Raw genomic sequence first — 18,754 nt, 5'->3', positions numbered from 1 at the left:
AAGCAAAAATAATATAAAAACAGGGAGGGGGACAGAACAGAAGAGACTCTTAAATACGGAGAACAAACTGAGGGCTGATGGGGGGGTAGTCGGTGGGGGGATGAGCTAAATGGGTGGGTGGGGGGATGGGCTAAATGGGGGAGGGTCATCAAGGAGGACACTTGTTGGGATGAGCCTGGGGGTTATACTTGGGGATGAATCGTTGGAATCTACTCCTGAAATGAGTAGCGCACTATATGCTGACTTGGATGCAAATTTAAAAATAAATGAAATTTTTTTAAAAAATGCGTTAAGCTCTACGGAGAAGAGCCAAAAATTGTGAGCAGGAGTAACGAGGGAGCCAAGTAGGGCCGGGGCAGGTTGACACAAAGGGTAACTCCGGGGACCAGCCCACGCTGAGACCCGCAGGGACGGCCACGGGGGAAGGCCTGCCGTGCTGGGGAATGAGCCACCCAAAAGCCCTTCTGGAAAGATCCAGAAGTGTCTGCAGGAAGGTCCCTGTGGCCAGGCAGTGATGAGCAAGCTGCACTCTGGGAGGCAGGAATGGCAGAGGTCAGTTCACGCAGGGTCTGGTAGGACACGGGAAGATTTAATATTTAATTCTAATGCGAAAGGAGGCCACTGGAGAGTTTTACGAAGGGAAGGAAGGCAACCAGACTTGCATGTTTAAAAGCTCGCTCTGGGGCCTGGGGGGAACGGACGGAGCAGGAGAGCAGCAGGTGAGCTGTGGCAGTGACAGCAGCAAGATCGAGACCACGGGGACAGCGTGGCTGCGGGGAGGGGTCAGGGAAGACACCGGGGCGTCTGACCTTAGTAACCAGGAGGAAGGAGGTGCCATGTACCCAAACTGGACATGCAGACAGAATTTTCGGGGAAGGGGGCTTTAAAAGAAACAAAATAGGGGCGCCTGGGTGGCTCAGGTAGTTGAGCGTCTGACTTCAGCTCAGGCCAGGATCTCACGCTCCGTGAGTTCGAGCCCCACGTCGGGCTCTGTGCTGACAGCTTGGAGCCTGGAGCCTGCTTCGGATTCTGTGTCTCCCTCTCTCTCTGCCCCTCCCCTGCTCATGTTGTCTCTCTCTCTCTCTGCCAAAAATAAAGAAACATTAAAAAAAAATTTTTAAAGAAACAAAATATTTGGAGGATGAACAGCGTGTTGAATTGAATCATATGAAAATGGCCATTTGTAGAAGTTAAAAAAAAAAAGGTCCCATATGGATAATTTCATACAGTGCAAGCTAATGGTTTACATGCAGATGATTTGAGGAAGAAAAGCCACCACTTCTGCTCTGCTCCACTCCCCGCCCACCCCGCCCGGTGACAATGGTTCATGCCCGGAGCCGGGTAGGTGTTTCCATTCCAGATCCTTCTACGCGAACTTGAGGCTGGAGGGGCTACAAGAGCCTCAGGCCAGAGGGCCCCCCCACCGCACCCTCACTGCACCACCGCGCTGCCCTTCCTGCCCTGGTCAGCTTCTCTTCCCGCCCTGAATCCCGCCAACCCAGCCCCGGAAAGCCTGGAACACTCGGCATCTGAGGCTAACAAGGGTGGGAGGTGCTGGAGCTGCATGGGTGGCCATGAAGGGCTGTCCTTGACCCCAACACCCTCCGGAAGCAACCCACCTCATGCCCACTGCTGCAGCATCCTGCGTCCCACCTGGGTTGTCCAGGTGGAGCCCCCGATGCTACTCAGGAGCGTGTTTCCAAGCAAAGGGACAGTGTCATGGTAGGACACTTCAGAGGAGTGATGGTCAGACACCACACTGTCCCACACAGGTAAGTCGCGCTAGCCAGGTCAAGCCCACGGGGTAGTGAGGACATCGAGAGGAGTGGCCTCAGGGTCAGGCCGGCTGGTGGAAGGACAGTCTGGTGAGCCTTGGTGGATGGTAGGGAGGGGAGGGTCCAGCCTTCCAAAATGGAGGCCAGCGCCTGCCTGCATGGGGCTTTCAGCCGCAGAGCTGGAGCAGGGTTGAAGCAGAGAATATCTAGCTACCGAGTCACTCTGGGCTGGAAATGTTCCAGATTCTCCTGAAGGGTCAATGAGTTACCTAGGGGAGCGGAGGGCAGGGCAGGGCAGAGAGCCAGGGGCAGCATGAGTCAGGGCCTAGGGGTGGGGGTGTTCTCAGGCCAACAGAGGGGGGCAGTGGCGGTCTGCTGTGGCCCATCCCTTGGAGCTGAGGCCATCTGGCCACCACGGACCGTGGTGAACATCCTACCCCTTCACACACGGCCTCCTGTGAGGTTGTCCAACCACCCAGTTTGAAGGACACACAAACATCCCATCACCAATGTCTCTTTGCCTTGGGGACCAGCATAGCCTCAATGCTGCTGTGAGATCGGGGCCTCCTTCCTGGTCCCTTACACCACCGAGAAGAGGAGTGCTCCTGTCCTGCCTGGGGCAGCGGGCAGGGGAGACAGAGAACAAGCTGGAGTCCCGGAAGGATGAGGCCTCATTGGACATTTTCAGTAGAAGTGAGGGCCCTCAGCCTACAGGATGGAGGAGGGAACAGCACATTCCCACACACCCTTATCCCTGTCTGGCGAGCATCTCAGGCCACACACACACACAATGTGGCCGCTCTGCCCTGCAAGGCCTTATGTTAGAAATGACTGGGCATGGGGCACCCGGGGGCTCAGTCGGTTGAGCGTCCGACTTCGGCTCAGGTCAGGTCTATGAGTTCCAGCCCCGCATGGGGCTCTGTGCTGGCCGCTCAGAGCCTGGATCCTGCTTTCGATTCTGTGTCTCCCTCTCTCTCTGCCCCTCCCCTGCTCATGCTCTGTATCTCTCTCTGTCAAAAATAAATAAACATTAAAAAAAATTAAAAAAAAATAACTGGCCAGTCAGCCACCTTCCATCACAGGGCCTGACACACTCACGCACTTTGTCCCTTTTTCCAGGCTCTTCCTGCACCTCCCAGGGAGAATACAGCCCTTTATCCATCTTGTTCTCTGATCAAAGCTCTGAAACCAGCCCCGGCTACCCGGGGTCCCAGGACCCTTTCCTCCGGTGACCTCAGAGCGCCAAGTGTCCCAGCGTTGCAGGAAGCCGAATCAACCATCATGAACATTATTCTTTCATTTTTCCGGATGAGGCTAAGGGTCTCCCTAGGGAGCCCGGGAGCGCCCAGAAGGTTTAGTAGCCCCTCCCACCACCGACACACAGGAAGTGCATGGCCAAAACGCACTCGTGAACAGCGCGGTCAGTGCAGGGTGTGGGGGGCGTGCAGGTGGAAAACAAGGCACTCTTCTTCAGACACCTCTAGCTGAGGAAGCCAGGAGTCTCAGGGTGGGAGATTCGATACCTGGCTGTCCCCCTTCCAGGCAGCGTAGTCCTGTGGTTGGGCTCAGACCACCTTTGGGGCCTCCAAGGGAGCTCACGGGCACCCGGGAGGAGACAGGCTGCTTCCCATGAACTTCCCACCCCCTCAGGGGCCCTGGGCCAGGGGTGAACTCTCCCTGCTGAAGCTTGCCTGTCTCCCCGCATCCTCGTCAACCCTTTGAAACGACATGTATTGAGCGCCTACTGCATGCCTGGCGTTTTTGTGTCTTAGGTACGCGAGCGAATAAGACAAAGATCTCTGTCCCCGTCACGGGGTCGAGTGTCAATCAGCAATCACCACGATAAATACATTCCTGTCCTAGCATGTTTAGAAGGGGCTGCATTCTATGGGTTAAAGAAAAACGTAGAGGGGGTAGGACCATCAGAAGTGTGGGCGGAAGGGCACTATAACCTTAAATAAGACTCAGTGAGATACTTGAGCAGACTTGAAAGAGGTGAGGATTTAGCCGTTGGGAAGGCTGGAGGAAAGCCATTCTGGACAGAGAGACAGCCAGGGCTGATACTCTGTGGTGTTCAAGAAGCAAGAGTCAGCGTGGGTGGAGAGGAGAGGGCCAAAGGGAGAAGGGCCGTAGGGTATGTCCCTGTGGCACCATGACAGGTCTGGAGGATTAGTGTCAGGGCTTTGACCTTGGTTCCAAGCAAAAGGGGAAGCTGTTTCGGTATTTGGAGCAGAAGAATGGTCTACGTATCACTCTGGCTTCTCCGCTGAGAATGACGTGTAGGTGGGCAAGGGGCGGGGGAAGCAGGAAGCAGGGACCCCAGCCAGGACGCTGTCGCTGTAACTCAAGCTGGGAGCCTTCTGGAAGGAGGAGAGGAGGCTCAGACACTGGAGCTCCTCTGAAGGTAGAGCCAACTGGACTTCTGACAGGTTGGATGTGTTGCGGGGAGGGCAAAGTGGGGGACAGAGCTGCCATCGACAGTTGGGGAAGACGGTACCAGAAGAGACTCAGCAGAGGTCAGGGGCGTGCTGAGTCTGAGATGCCCATTCGACATCCGAGCAGGTAGGGAGCATGGGGTGTCAGAGTGAGGTCCGGCCCTGGTGCATAAGTCCGGGTGCTATCGGTGTATCGACTTTAATTTTTTTTTAAGTTTTTTTAATTTATGAGCTGGGGAGGAGCAGAGAGAGAGGGAGACACAGAATCCGAAGCAGGCTCCAGGCTCTGAGCTGTCAGCACAGAGCCCGACGTGGGGCTCAAACTCACGAACTGTGAGATCATGACCTGGGCCGGAGTCGGACGCTCAACCGACTGAGCCACCCAGGTGCCCCATTGGTGTATTGACTTTAGAGGGCTAGGTGGAGAGCTTGGAAGGAAGTCATTGCCATCCCCACTCCTCTCCTTCTCCAACTGTGCGTTACATTCTTGGAAAGGCTTATGGGCATTGAAAGGAGGGAATCCAGCTTCCCCGCAGGAACCCCGTTACAAGAACAGCTTAGGCTCCTGACCAAGCAATTTTCTGATGGCGATAATCACGAACATGCATTTCCTCAAGTCCTTAATAAGCTATGAATGAGAAGCCCCCTCCCAGGGCCCCAAGGTGGTTCAGTCGGTTAAGCGTCAGATTCTAGATCTTGGCTCAGGTCCTGATCTCACGGTTTGTGGGTGTGAGCCCCACATCAGGCTCTGCGCTGACAGCGTGGAGCCTGCTTGGGATTCTCTCTCTCTGCCTCTCTCTCTGTCCCTACCCTGCACACTCATGCTCTCGCTCTCTCTCTCAAAGTAAAGAAATAAACTTTAAAAGAAGAAGCAGAGGAGGAAAGAAGGAGAAGGAGGAGAAGGAGAAGTCACTTGCCGCCACCCCATGCCATACAGGGAAGAGCTTCCTACCGAGCCTGGAAGTCAAAGGCATGGGGCACAGTGGCCTGTCCAGGAGAGTGCTGCCTGGGGGCCGTCCCCCTGTTCTGGAAGGTCTGGAGCGCCAGTAGACTCTCCCCAGGTCCTACCTGACTTGCTCATCAGCGGATGAGCAATGTTCACCTTGAGGAGGGTTTGGGGGGATTTGTGGGGCTTTTTCCCTCACGTACCCCCAAGGGAATCACAGCCATTTGCTGTTGGTGGTACCCAAGCTGGGGGAGAAGCGTCCAGCGCTGTCTTTATCCGTCACACTAATCTTAGGGAAGATCAGCCCAGGGAGAGAGTCTGAGCTCTCAGAGGGAGTAGATACTGGGAAAGGACGTGATCCAGCCCTGCCCTCAGTGGAAGTGTGATGGAGATAGGAGGGTGGCAGGACACTCCAGGACAGCTCAAAGATAGCAAAGTAAACATCCTCTCCCCTCCTCTGGGAGCATGTAGAGCCTGGGGTAATAGAACCAGATATGGTCAGTCTGCCTCTGAAGACCTGACACAGGTTGAGAGAGACAGAGAGAGAGTTTGGGGGGAAGTAGGGAGAGAAGTGGGGGAAGGAGGGGAGGAGGGAGAGAGGGAGAGAAAGAGAGGAAAAGGGAAAGAGAGAGGGGGAGGGGAGAGGGCAAGGAGGGGGAGGGGAAGGGACGGGGAAGGAGAGGGGGAGGGGAGGATGGGGGGAGGGGAGGGGAGGAAGTAAGAAGTGTGGCAGGCAGTGGGGCTCAGGCCAGGTGGGGGCTGGGGCTGGAGGCGGGATTACGAGTTGGCTGAGCCGAGAAGCACGTTCAGGCAGGTCGGACAGGGAGGGGCCTTGGGCTTCCAAGTGGCGTCCAAGTGGGAGAGGGGGAGGGGCACAGACCAGGGGGTGTCCGCAGGGACTGACAGGCAGAGACAGGCAGGAAGTGGAACCTGTCCTGAGCCGAAGGAACTCAGCCCCAAGACTGAAGTGATTCTCCCAAAAATGTGTGAGAAACTCCTCTGCTGGGAGGGTGGCCCCTCAGCTTCGGGACAGCTGGGTGGGGACCCCTCAGCAGGGACTGCGCACCTGGGAGGGGCTGTCGAGGTCCCCGCTCCAGGGGTTGCCCCAGTGGGCACCGTGCCCAGAGGGCAGCAGACGCGGGCCTGAGTGCTAGTGGGTGGACAAGACAGGGCACAGGAGGGCACGCCCCGCCCGGTCCAGGGAGGTGGCCCTGAGGATCCTGGCAGCCGGTCCCCAGGCCTGACTCTGGGACCCTGCTGAGCTTGTGTTTCTGGTGCTTCCTGTTATTATTATTAGTAACCCTATTACTAATGAAGATTGTTGTCAATATTAATACCCGCGTGTGGATTCCGGAGCTCAGAGGCAAGGCCTGGCTCTCCTCCCACTTCCCTATTGGCTGCTTTCTGGGCTCCCTACCTCCTCCCCCACAGGGTAAGTCGCCTCCAGGTTCAATCCCGAGGCTTCATTCATTCCGTCCCCCTCCCCGGGTTGGGCCCGCACCACTGACCCAGCCCCCACGCCCTCTGGCCCAGCGGAAGTCACATACCAAGGGCAGGCGGGGAGGCTGCAAAGCCTCAGCGGTGTGCCAGGCTCCGTAATAAGCACTCACACAAAACAGCCCTATGACTAGTCCATTTTACAGATGAAGAAGCTGAGGGCTGGGGGCTTATTAAATACCAAGAGTAAATGGGAGATCGCTGATCGCTCCAGAGGGGCCGGATGGGTGCAGAGCGGGGCTTTCCTGGGGGGGAGGGGGTTCCGGGGAGCGGGGGTTCCCGGGGAAGCACAGGGACAAGGCCAAAGTTCGAACCAGTCCCCGGCCTCCAGACAGTGATTGTGTAACTCTCAAAACCCCTTGGCTTCCGGGGAGGCAGGAGAAACAAGGAACCCTTCCCCAGAGTCACCCGGGGTCTGCGGGTCTGGACCAATGGAAATGTCATCGGGCAGCAGGATGTGGCTAGTTGAACGGCAGCCCAGAGAAGAAGATTCACTGGGATTCCATGCCTCTGGGGTCTTGAGAATGGGGGCTTAAGAGAGGGTGACTGCAGCACGACTTCCTAAAACCTGCAGAGAGACTCAGGAGGAACTGGGTCAGGAGGGACTCGGCGTCTCGTGAAGAGACGTCATACTCATGGAAATTCCGTGGATGCCAAGCTAGGGATCTGGTGGTGACCAGGGACGCACAAGTTATCTAATGTTCCGGTGAGCAGAGGATCCGACCCCGGCGAGGCTGGGGAGGGACACCGAAGGCAGCGCTAGGAAGCAGAGCGGAGACAGCCGGCTTCGTGCTGCTGGTGTCTCCACGGAAAAGCACAGAACACCTGGGACCAGACTTGAGATTCCCTCTCCCGCGTTTGGGTGGCCCCCCTACAATGTACAAGCCCCCCCCCCCCGCCCCGTTCAACGCGGCCATTGTTAAAAATTAACTTCCATAAATTTACAAATAAATTGCATCCAGACAAGAGAGGTAGGTACTCAGAAAACGCCTCACTTCCGAATTATTTCACTGAAGTTCACTACTGCCTCCGTGGTGGGGGTCATTTACCTCCACGGCACCTGTCTCGTGGAACGAGCGTCCCGCATGCTGCTCCCACTCGACGCGGGGACAGCTGGAAATCAGCCGCACCGGGGGACGCGCGCATCTCAGAAAGGCCAGATGTTACCAGTCAGGGCGTCCCTGCCCCCGTCCCTCCCTCCACTCCCAAAGCCACTGTTAAACATTCACCGCAAGTGTTTTCTCCACCCCCCCCCCCCCCCCCCGCACCCCAGCGGTGAGCCCACAGGTACCCACTGAGAGCCCGCCTCTAGGCACTTCCTGGCGTGCACTGAGTCACCCTCTTGGAAGTTGTTTCCAGAACCTCTCTAAAATCTCTTACTGCTTTTTAATAAGCTTTCCTTGCCAGGGCCTCTCACTGTTCTCACCCTCCAAGGAAGGCTGTCTGAGCACAGCTCCCTGGTTCCTGGAATGAAGAAGATGATGTCACTCAACACAACCCCCGCAGCCAGCTGTCCATCCCTCGCCACCTTGCAGGAGGCTGAGCTGGAGGCTCCTCGGACTGGGAGGGCCCTCCCCAGTCATCCCGTTCAGTCCCCTGCCTTCGGGCCAGAGTGTGCCAGGCCCCGTCCCTGCCAAGGACCTAGCTCTCGTGGATGTGTCCAAGCAAACAAGGGGATGAATTCGGTTCCTGCGGTTCTCTGTTCCCCTCACCATTCAATGCCCTTCTCCCCTGTAACCCTGCCCCCACCCCAAAGCATTTGTCCCTGGTTCCTTCGGTCCCACTGTCTCTCCTTTCTCTTCCCAAGCTCTAGCAAGGCAGAGCCTCCAACGCCAGCACCCTTTTGTGCATATCCCAGACAACCGGAAGGGCTTCCTAAGCGGCGTGTGACCACGCAGGGTTACAGGGCTTCCTCGGTTCAGAGACTTGAAACCCAGGTGCTTTGGGGTGCACCCATACCCCACACTTGATGCGGTGGGTCGCAGGGTAGGAGCGGGGAGGGTTCGGAAGCCTCCAGGGGAAAAGAGGCAAGCAGACGGAAATGCCCGGGCTCTCGACAGGCAGGTGGCTAGGCAGAACTGTGCTCTTCAGAAGACCCTCCAAGCCCCTAGGCCAGACACACTTCTGCTTGTGACTGCTGCGGCCATTGTGGGGGTGGGGGAGGGAGGGGACAACCACCTGGTCCCCTGGAGGCAGCCGAGAACAGAACATGTGATGCTTAGGGCTCCCTGAGGGCAGAACCGGGACCCAGGGATAAAAGCTCTGGGAATAAAAATTGGGCCCCCGCAGTAGCAATATCTCTCGGACAGAGGTCAAATGGACCGCTCTGGGAGGTAGTAAGATGCCATTGGAGGTATTCAAGGGGCTGGAACATCCTTGGCCAGAAATGCCGGGGAAGGAATTCAGGTATCAGAGAACCGGCCTGAGGTCCTAGAGTCCAACATGCCTGGATCGACACCTTCGTTATTACCTTTGTGGCCTTGGTCAAGATAGCTACTTCCTCAAGCCTCTGTTTCTTCATCTGCCCAATGGGATAGTGCACGACTTCATGGGACTAAAGCGAGGATTGAAGAAGACAAAAAAAAAAAAAAACAAAAAAAAAACAGGCAAGCGCCTGGCACCTAATGGGCACGCAATACACGCCCACCCCCTTTCCTTTAAAGCAGGCGTGGGGGGTGGGGGGGGCGGAGTCGCTACATGAGACGCCGTTCAAGGTCTACTAGCCCCAAAGTATGGCTCTGAAATCCTTCCTGGTGGGTGGCACGGAAGGAAGGCATACAGCCTGGAGAGAGAAGGAAGTCCCGCAGGAGGTAGATGAGGGAGGAGGAAGAAGGCGCTGAGGGTGGCCGGTAACCTTTCGGGAGGTCAGCCCTGCCACTCCCCCCGGTCTCCCCTCGCCTGCCTCAGGAATGAGAGGGGAAAGCAGGACTCCGGGCCTACCAGGCGGTTCCCCCTCCGCAGGGTGACGGAGGGGGGTTGGCAGCCCCTCCCAGCCCAGCCCGACCGTCGGAGGTGGGAGGGAGGGACCGGGGAGGAGAGGCAGCAGCCTCCCGCCCGCGCCCCCGGCCGCGCGCCAGCCCCTCCGTGGAACCACAGCCACCACAATCTCGGGTCTTAACAGTCGCTTTATTGTGCTAACACCGCCGCTCGGGAGCTCAGACCTGACACGCAACCATCCAGTCCGGCCCCGGGGCCCTCCGCCTCGCCTGGGGACGCCGGGCCCCCGGCCTCGACCGCGCTCGGCGCTGCCCCCTACCCACCCCCCCGCCGTCCCCCCCACCCCCCGCCACCGCGCGCGGACCCCGGGGGAGGCGCCGTGGGTCCCGGAGGCCCGGAGGCCCGGGCGGGCGTGGCGGGCGCGGGGCTGAGCGCGTCCCCAGCTGCGGGCGGGGAGCCCCGCGGCGCGCTCACACCAGGAGGCCGTCGGTGCGCTCCCGCCGCCCCTCGGCGCAGTCGGCGGGCTCCGCGCTCTTGACCTTGACGTAGACCGGGGAGGGGCCCGCTTCGCAGGCGGCGGCGGCGGCGGAGGCGGCACAGGGCGCCAGGGCCACGTCCTCGGGGCCGCCGCAGGGCGGGGGCGCGTACTTGCGGCGCAGGGAGCGGCTGACGGTCTGCGTCGGGTACCCCAGCAGGTGGGTGACGCTGCGGCCGCGCCCGCCGGCCTTGCACCCGGGCGCCTCGGCGTCCTCTCTGTGGAAACAACAGGCGGGCGGGTGAGCGGGCTCCTCCGGGCGCGGCGTGGGCACGGCCTGGCCGGAGCGGGGGGCCGCCGGCAGCCTCTCGGCCCCGCGCCGCCCTCCACCGGCGCCTCGCCTCTCCCTCGGCCTCCGCCTGCTCTCCTCTGCCTCCTCCTGGCCGGCGACCCCACGCCGCACACGGGGCCCGTCCGCGAGCGTCCGCCAGCCCCCGGCGGGCAGCCCCACGGGCGCCCCCCCGGCCCCTTCCGACGTGCGCACCCGTCCCCGAGACGGGGAGGGAGGCTCGGAGGCCCGGGAGGAGCCGCCTTCCCTGTCCTTCGCTCTCCTTAGCTAACACCAACCTCGCCCTCGCCTTCTCCTCTCCTCGCCTCTGCCCCTCGACCTCCTTCTCCACCTTTGCCTCCTTCCCCGGGGCTTTGCGGTCATTAGCACTCCTAGGCTTGTTCTATGTTTATTTCTAGTCGGTTTCGAATATACCTTATTAGCACTATCCTTACTATTGACTCTTCTTAAATAAGCATGTCCAGAGTTGTCACCGGCGTGAAACAGGGCAAACACGGGGGGGAGAGGGGGGGAAATACAGTCCCTGCCCTCCAGGAGCTTACAGTCTAGACAAGGTGCACAGAGAGGTGCATAGACAGGAGGGAAACGGAGGGCAGGGGAGCAGAGGTGAAGACTGGCGCGGGACGGGGAGAGAGGAGCCACGGCGGGTGGCAGGTCGACATGCTGCGGTCCCCGGCACTCCTGGCGATGGCCGGCAGGGTGGGGGTGGGGGTCCCGGCCGGCCCGGTGGCAGGCAGGAGTGAGGAGGGGCAGGGCGCCGGTCCCCTGCCGCTCGGCAGCATGCAGCATGCATCAGGTTTTACCTGATCTCACTAGCCAAGTCGCCGCAGGCCCCTCCGCCGACCCCGCCGCCGCCGTTGCTGTAGCCGAAGGCACCGCGGGAGCCGCCGGCCCCGCCCCCGCAGCAGCAGCAGACGAGCCCCCAGATGCCCACCAGCAGACAGCCCAGCATGAGCAGGGAGCCCAGCACTGCGCCTATGATCATGCCTATGCGCCGGGAGTCTGTGGAGACAAGTGAAGACAGTCAGGCTTCCTGCAGCCCGGCAGGTGCCTCCTAACCGGGAAGTGTGGGGCCGGCCCTCTGTGGGGACGAGAGCCAGGGTCCCAGCCGGTGTCGGGGTCCTGGGACACCCAGTGAGGAAGGATGAGGAGATGCCTGTGTCCCCCGGGGCTTCCCAGCCCTGATGGAAATGGGAAGGCAGAGCAGACAGCCCAGGCTCCTCCAGTCCCGCCCTCCCCGCCCCAGGGCCCCCAGGGCCGCTGCCACTGCACCCACCTGAGACCTTCACCTCCACCACGCACACGCTGTAGCCCACGTGGTTGGCCACCGTGCACTGATAGAGCCCGTCATCCTCCCGGGAGATGTCCTTCAGCACCAGGTCGCCGTTGTTCAGGCCTGAAACTGAAAAAGCACCACAGGGCTGTGGCAAGGGCCCGGGGGCCACCCCAGCCTAGACCACTGCCGGTGGGGAGGGAAGGAGAGAAGGCGGATGCACCCACGCACACGCGCGCGCACACACACACACACACACACACACCGGCCCACCCCACTCTCCCGATGACTCACTCCCCCGGTGGTGCTAAAACGGAGAGACGAGGCAGCCCCTCTCCCAGCAACGGGACAGAAACACCATTAATTCACTCTGCCACCTTGGGCAAATCTCTCCCCTCTCTGGACCTTGGTGTCCTTCTTTGTACAGTGAGGACAAGGTGAGACCAGAGGAATTCTCCAGGTCCCTCCAGCTCTGAGAGTCTCTGTTTGGCAGTGAGTACTGTCCAGCCTCCCTGTGGGCCTCAGCCCTCTGAGTCCCGCCCCCCCATGGCCCCGGGAAGGCAGATGCTATCGCTCCCTCTCCCTCTGTGAGGCGCCCAAGGCACAGAGGGGTGCAGCCAGCCGCCTGAGGCTCACAGCGGGTCAGTGCAGCAGCCAGGATCCAGGCCTGGCTCTGTCGGTGTGTCCCCCCAAGGTCCCGCTGTTCGCTCAGACCCACCTTGGTTCAGGGAGCTGTGGAAGGACTCCTGGTAGGAGAGCTCCGAGTGGAAGCTGTGCTGCGAGTGGTAGGAACCGGCGCGGTAGGGGTGGGTGTGCCCGCTGATCTTGGCCCACTTGTAGGAGAGAGGCGGGGTGCCTCCGTTGGCAAAGCACTTGAGCACCACGTCGTTGCCGTGGGTCATGTGGCCCTCAGACCAGCACAGGGGCACCGCGGGCCGCGCTGCAGGGAACCGGGCAGGTGTGAGCCGGGGCTCGGCCGAGGGGCTCTGGAACCTGGGTGGGGGAGTGGGGGGCGCCCGGAGGGGTCCGGCCATACCTTGGACAGTGACGATGACCTTCCGGCTGGCCATGGTGGTCTTCTTCACCCGACACTCGTAGGTGGCCGTGTCAGACACCTGCAGGTTCATGAGGTTGATGGAGGCGTCATACTGGCTGGGGTCTGAGGCTGCAAAGCGGACCCTCTGCTGCAGGTGGGGAAGGTTGCCATGATTGATCCTCTTGTCCTGGTAACTAAGGAACTGGGAAGAAAGAGAGGAAACGGAAGTGGTGAGCCAGGCACGGCCAAGGAGGGCCACGTGGCTCGGTGGCCTCGGGCATTTCACCGAACTTCTCCGCAACTCCGCTTTCTCTGCTGAAAGATGCTGACGATGATACCTGACCCATTAACCTCCCAGTGAATGTGCGAGAGCACATGAGATCAGGCGCTTTGGAAAGCGTAGGAAAGTGTCGGGTCAGGCTGGGACCGTCCCGAGGCCTCCCCTGCCCTCCGGAGCAGGTGGGAGAAGGCCAACTAATGGTGATTTGTGATTACAGAGCCCGCGGGCCTGTCGCCTCATCCCTGGAGAGGCCACTGGGGACGTTCAAGGTCTTCATTTCCTTCTCTGCCCTCCTTTTCCCCTCAGGCTGGCCTACAGGTAGGGCAAGGGGAACCCTAAGCCCAGCACTCACCACATTCTCCCGGTGTGAGGGGTCTGAATTGACCTGCATCCACTCGATGTCCAGCCCGTTGGGACCATAGTCCTCAGGGTCCAGGATGTAGGGGCAGCCCAGCCTCACATTATCACCTTCTGCCAGGTACAGGATCTCCTGGCCATCCCCGTTGATCCGCACAGCAGACAGCAGTGCTAAGGGAGAGGCAGGGCAGGTGGGGGGAGGGGGGGAGAGAAGACCAGGGGGCGGAGGCAGTCAGTTTCTGCCCCTGTCTCCGCCATCCTGCATGGAACTGCCTGGGGAGGAGTGGCTGCTGTGTGTGTGTGCGCGCGCGCCTGTGCGTGCGTGTGTGTGTGTGTGTGTGTGTGTGTGTGCGTGCGTGTAAGCACGCGAAGCGACCAGAGTTGAACGCTCCGATGGAAAATCCTGGCTCATTAAAAGATGCCTTTTTCTGGGCCAAGAGAGTGTTCCCACGTGGAGACCGGAGGGTGGATGCCATGGCCGCTGGGGTCCCTTTCCAGCCCCAGGAGTCGAAGACGTGACATGATTGCGGGTGTCTCTGCGTATGACACCTGCGTGTCTGTGGCTGTACCCTTGGGTGTGACCACGTGTGACTGGCTGTGTCAGGGCGCTGAGTGATCGCTCGTGCCTGTGCGCGATGGCAGGCAGCTGGGAGGGGGAGCCTGGCTGCGTGGGTCTGGCGCTGCTCGTGGCCTGGGCCTGGGAATACGGCCACATGCATCCGTAGGACAGTCTGAGCCTTGTGTGATGACACATGGCATTCTGGATTTTGTGTCCGTCCCCCTGTGCCATCGAATGGCTCAGGCACAGCCGCCCACACATGCTGGCTCCAGTTGGGGCCCCTCCCACTGCTCACAGCCCTGGTTCCACTGAGTCAGCCCCGCTGAGAAGCCAAGATCTGGAAGCTCAGGACCCAGCTCCTTGCCCTCCCTCCCCTGGAGCCCCAGGCAAACACTAGCCCCAACCGGTTGGACCCAGAGAGGAATACCGGAGTGTGGGGATTGGGGGGGGGGGGCCCCCGACCTTGGCAGGCAGGACAGGCAGGCTCCACCCCCCAGGCTCCTGCAGCCCTCCCTGCCCAGGCCCCTGGCCCGGCCTGGCTCACGCTCCGGCCCACCAGACAGCCAGCAAATCCCCGGAGTCCCAGCCCTGGTCTCGGCAACTCCCGCTCTGCCCTTCTCCGGATCTCTCAGGGCCCGCGTCTCTGTTAGAGTGTCTCACACCTACGGTTTCACACGGTCACCGCCCCGCATCGCCACACTTAACAGACCTTCAAAACGCAGACACATCTCTACGCAGGTCCCACTTTGCTACCCACACAGACACCCGTCAGATCCAGACAGACACGCGTCTGCACGCACAGTGCGCGTTCATCCAGAAGGCATCCATCCCTGCCCACGGCGCCCTCCCCGTGCACATCCGCTCAACACTACACGTCTCTGCAGAAGCTTGGTTCACTTCCAGAGGGCCAGCAGGGGCCTTTTTAACACCCCCAGACACCTCAGGCATCCCCCACCCCCAACCCTGGCAGGGCCAGCAGCCCTAACCCCACGGGCTCCAGAGTGACCCAGAGCAGGCGGGCCGGCCACGGGGCACTAGCGGATCGTGGGGACACCTCCTCCAGCCCCGGGCCAAGGGAGATGTGATCGGCTCTCCCGAGATAAGGATCCTGGCACTGACTGCCAGCTCCTGGGGCGCCAGGAGGCACACACCAGGGATGAGCCAGAGCCCAGAGAGCAGAGGCTCCACCCTGGGAAGGGCTGCCGGGAGGGCTGTCCCCATACCCAGGGGGCTGGCCCAGCAGCCCAGCAGGAGGGTAGATCTGTAGGGGAGGGGGCTGGGGAAGGAGGGGACAGGCTAAATGAGAGCGCCTCCACCCTGCACTAGGCAGTGTCTTCCCTTGTCCCGGGCCAGGGAACCTCACCCTAGCCTTTCAGTCTCTCCAGAAGCCTCTCGACCTCCACCCTGTCCGCCTTTCCACACCCCTTACTCCTCGCTGTCTCACCTTGGTCCCTCTTGCTCCTGCACTGAGGAAGTCTTGCAGGGAGCATGAGACAAGAGAGGGAAGAGAGCCAAGGAGAGAGAGCTGGACAGGAGTCCCTGGAGAGAAGGAGGGAGGAAGGGGGCCAAGGCGACGCAGTGAGCCCCCTCCCGTCCCCCAGCCAAAACACCAGGTACTGTGCGCCCCCTGTGGACGTCCTTGGTGCGTTTCCCAGCTGCCTGCACAGCTCCTAACCCTCCCTCTGGAGGTGACAGAGCAGAGAGAGGGTGTTGGAGCATAGACACACGGAGTGCCGGTCTGTCCTGCCACACACCCACGCCCCACACCACACACATGGACGTGTCCCGGGTCCCCAAGACCACAGCTGGAGCTTCGTGAGGGGACCCTGCTGTCACCCTGCCAGTAATGCAGTCTCTCTCTGTCTCTGTCTCTCTGTCTCTCTCTCTCTCACACACACACACACATGTGTGTGTGCACGAAGGCTGAAAATGCTCCTCGAGTTCCTGTGAACCCAGACCCCAGGAGGGTCTCAGCCATTTCCAGCCATGCCCACACACAGGGGCTCCTGCTGGGACTTGCCCCAACAGGGGCAGGGGGCCACAGCGTCAACCTCTGAGCCCTGCCCTCGAGGTGTGCCCCCTCGGGGTGAGGGGGTTCTGGGAGGCGCCATCCCCACTGCCCCCCCCCATCTCATCCTGGGGGGTGGCGCTACCCTGGAGCTCTCAGAGCACAGTCCGTCTCCTAGGGGGCGCTGTCTCCTCTCAAAGCAACTCCCTGCCCTTGGCTCTAGCCTGGGGGTGGGAGTGGGTCCTCCCCGGGGGGAACAGCACGCAGAGAGGAAAAGGGGCCTTTCCGGGGAGAGCCTCCCCGGCGACACCAGCCTCGCCGTGCACCTGACACCCTGCCCCACCCCCAGATCCCCAGGCAAGCTCTCCAGGCAAGCCCTGCTCTCCGTGCACAGCGTGTGCGTGCACGTCCGAGCCCCACACGGCTCACAGGCACCGCGAAGATCCATCAAGGCCTGTGCCCCAAACCCTCGGGCACGGGGCCGTCTCGGCCATATCCACAGCCAGCTGGCAGCGGGGCCTCAGACCACCTCCGAGGCGCCGCTGCGGGCCCATTGTGGTCCCTTTCCCTGCCCTCCTGGCATCGCGTGGGTGTCCTTGCCGGATGCCCAGCCCCATACCTGGGCTCAGGCACACGAGCAGAAGGTGGAACGCTCCTCGGACTGCCATGTCTCTAGGCTTGGTGTTTCCTCCGCTTGGGCTGGGTGTCCCTGGGGCCAGCGGTGGTGGGTATGTGGGGACAGGTAGAGGGAGGGGGAGCGGAGGGCCCAGACACTGCCCGGGGTGGCAGTAAGGTGCAGTGAGTGCCGGGGCCACAGCCGGAGTTATTTCTATAGGAGGGAGGGGGCCTGGTCCCCGCCTTGGGGAGGAGCCCCGGGAGCCTTAATTATCGGGGTGACAGAGCGGCCTACCCAGGTATTACCCAGCCCTCACCCAAGCTCTTCCCTCTCCCGAGAGTGGCAAAGGGAGGCCGGCGGGACTTGTAATTAGGCACCTGTTAAGCTTCCACTTCCTCCTGGCCCCATGCTCGGGGTAACAACAGTCGCCTGGTTCTACAGCGTCCACAGAGCTCCCCTCACCACTCATTTGCTGCCTCCTTCCCCCGGGGAGCCAGGCCTGGGGAGGAAAGGTGGCCAGGCTGGGAAGGGTTAACCCGGGGCCCAGGGACACAGGGGTCTGACCCAGCCTTTCCTGCAAGCTCATCTGTGACCCTGGGGGAACCCCCCCACCCCGCCCCGCCCCTGGTTGAGGTCTGTGGGAAGGGGCAGCAGGAAAGGGGCCTCGGGCTGGAAGGAAGGCCCAGGCAGATGAAAGGGCCCGGGAACGTCCAGCCCGCCTTCCCCTGAGGCCTCTGGCCCTTCAAAGGGAGTCGGGTCTCCCCAGGGCTGAAAGAGGGAGGCGTGTGTGGGCACAGGGGCTTCCCCTGGCTGCCCCTAGGGAGCTGTGGCGCCCACCGCTACCTGAGGTGAGGCCAGCCCCGAGCGCAGGGGGTTCCTGGGCGCGGGGGTGTTGGGGGCCACCGGAAAGACCAGGAAGGGGGCGTGCGCACATCACATCTCTGCCTGTGCACACCTTTCAGGGGTCACTTGGTGCCCTTGCTTCCAGGCACAGGAGGGGAGACGAGGCCCCTCGAGACCTGGACTGCTCACTGGGGTGACCTGGGAAGGTTGGAGCTGGGTGGGTAGGGGAGGAGGCAGAGCGAGAAGGCGGAGGACCAGCCCCCGGCTCGTTGGCCTAGGGGGTCCCAGGACCGCCCACCCGCGATGGTGGGGGTCAGGTCCTGCGCGGTCCCATTCAGCAGCTCAGCTCCCTCAGCGGGGCCGACGCTGACAGGGGCCACAGGGAGGGCAGGGGTGAAGAGCCTTGGGGAGAGTTACGGGCCGCGGCCAGCTCAACGAGGAAGCGTGAGGAGTCCACGCGCCTCTGTGTTCCAAATGCCTCCACCACCCCCCTCAGCAATGACAGGGTGCTCTAGGGCCTGCCAGAGGTACCAACGAATATCTGTATTTCCTTGTTTATTTTGAGGTTTATGAGATTGCCCTGCACCCTCGGGAGAGCAAGGATCATTATCCCCCCTTTACAGATGGGGGGGGGGGATTCAGGGATTCAGCCCACCTGCTGCTGCTGAGCCTGGCAAAGTGGGGGGACGCCCAGGCATCCTGACCCTCAACCCAGAGCAGTCCAAGGAAAGGGCTCGGTGGTCGTGTGGGTTAGCAAATGTACCCACGGGGTAGAAGCTTGGAAGGCAAGTGATGGGGGATGGGGGGGGCGGAGAACCGGGGGGGCCAGGAAGAAGGGGGACTGCACGGCAAAGAGGAAAGCTGTGGCTCCATCAGGGTCAAGTGTAGGGCTGGTGGATTGGGTCCTGGCTGTTGGTTCATATCAGAGCCGGGGCGAAGGCTGGGTCGGGCGGTTGGGATCACCAGTGAGCTCGAGGTCACCCTTGAGGAACTAGGGCTAGATTAGGCTAGAGTGACAGCGAGAGCTGAGCCTAGGCTGTGTGACTGGGGTCGGCGTCAGGATAAGGCGCGAGCGAGGGGTTCATTCACAGCCACATGTGGTAATACGGCTACGGCCAAACTGGAGGCTGGGCCGAGGCCGACTCAGGGTTGGGGTTCCAGTAGGTTGAGGCTGGGGTTTGTGGTTTCTGCATTCGGGATTTGAGCCAGGGTGGGCTGTGGTTAGGGTCGGGACGTGCGTTAAGCGGGCCGCACGATTCATGGGGATGAGAAATGAAGTTTGACTTGAGACACGGGAAGACTTCAGTCCCCATCTGCTAAAGGGCAGACTGGCCAGCCTATCTCTATCCCTTGGCTCTAGGACACAAG

General features: G+C 61.0%; 1 protein-coding gene across 1 annotated transcript; it reads right to left on the bottom strand.

Annotated features, from left to right (window-relative positions):
- Positions 1-9,940: 9,940 nt before the first annotated feature.
- VSIG8 (V-set and immunoglobulin domain containing 8) lies at positions 9,941-16,752 on the bottom strand. The gene is made up of 7 exons (XM_058700315.1): positions 16,547-16,752; positions 13,356-13,531; positions 12,724-12,925; positions 12,406-12,627; positions 11,691-11,816; positions 11,218-11,416; positions 9,941-10,343 (listed from the first exon to the last, which is right to left on the bottom strand). The coding sequence occupies exons 1-7, from the start codon at positions 16,593-16,595 to the stop codon at positions 10,061-10,063; spliced, it is 1,257 nt and encodes a 418-aa protein (XP_058556298.1). The 5' UTR covers positions 16,596-16,752; the 3' UTR covers positions 9,941-10,060.
- Positions 16,753-18,754: the final 2,002 nt, after the last annotated feature.

Source organism: Neofelis nebulosa, chromosome 15 (assembly GCF_028018385.1).
Source record: "Neofelis nebulosa isolate mNeoNeb1 chromosome 15, mNeoNeb1.pri, whole genome shotgun sequence".
Lineage (NCBI taxonomy): Eukaryota > Metazoa > Chordata > Mammalia > Carnivora > Felidae > Neofelis > Neofelis nebulosa.
This window is presented reverse-complemented; position numbering and strand designations above follow the sequence as displayed.

What these genes read in the sequence shown, in the direction of transcription:
- VSIG8 (XM_058700315.1), bottom strand. Translation starts at nt 16,595, where the DNA reads ATGGCAGTCCGAGGAGCGTTCCACCTTCTGCTCGTGTGCCTGAGCCCA. An exon ending in GCTCGTGTGCCTGAGCCCAG is followed by an intron (nt 13,532 to 16,546) that starts GTATGGGGCTGG and finishes CCTCTCCCTTAG; the next exon opens with CACTGCTGTCTGCTGTGCGG. An exon ending in GACTTGGCTAGTGAGATCAG is followed by an intron (nt 10,344 to 11,217) that starts GTAAAACCTGAT and finishes TTGTTTCCACAG; the next exon opens with AGAGGACGCCGAGGCGCCCG.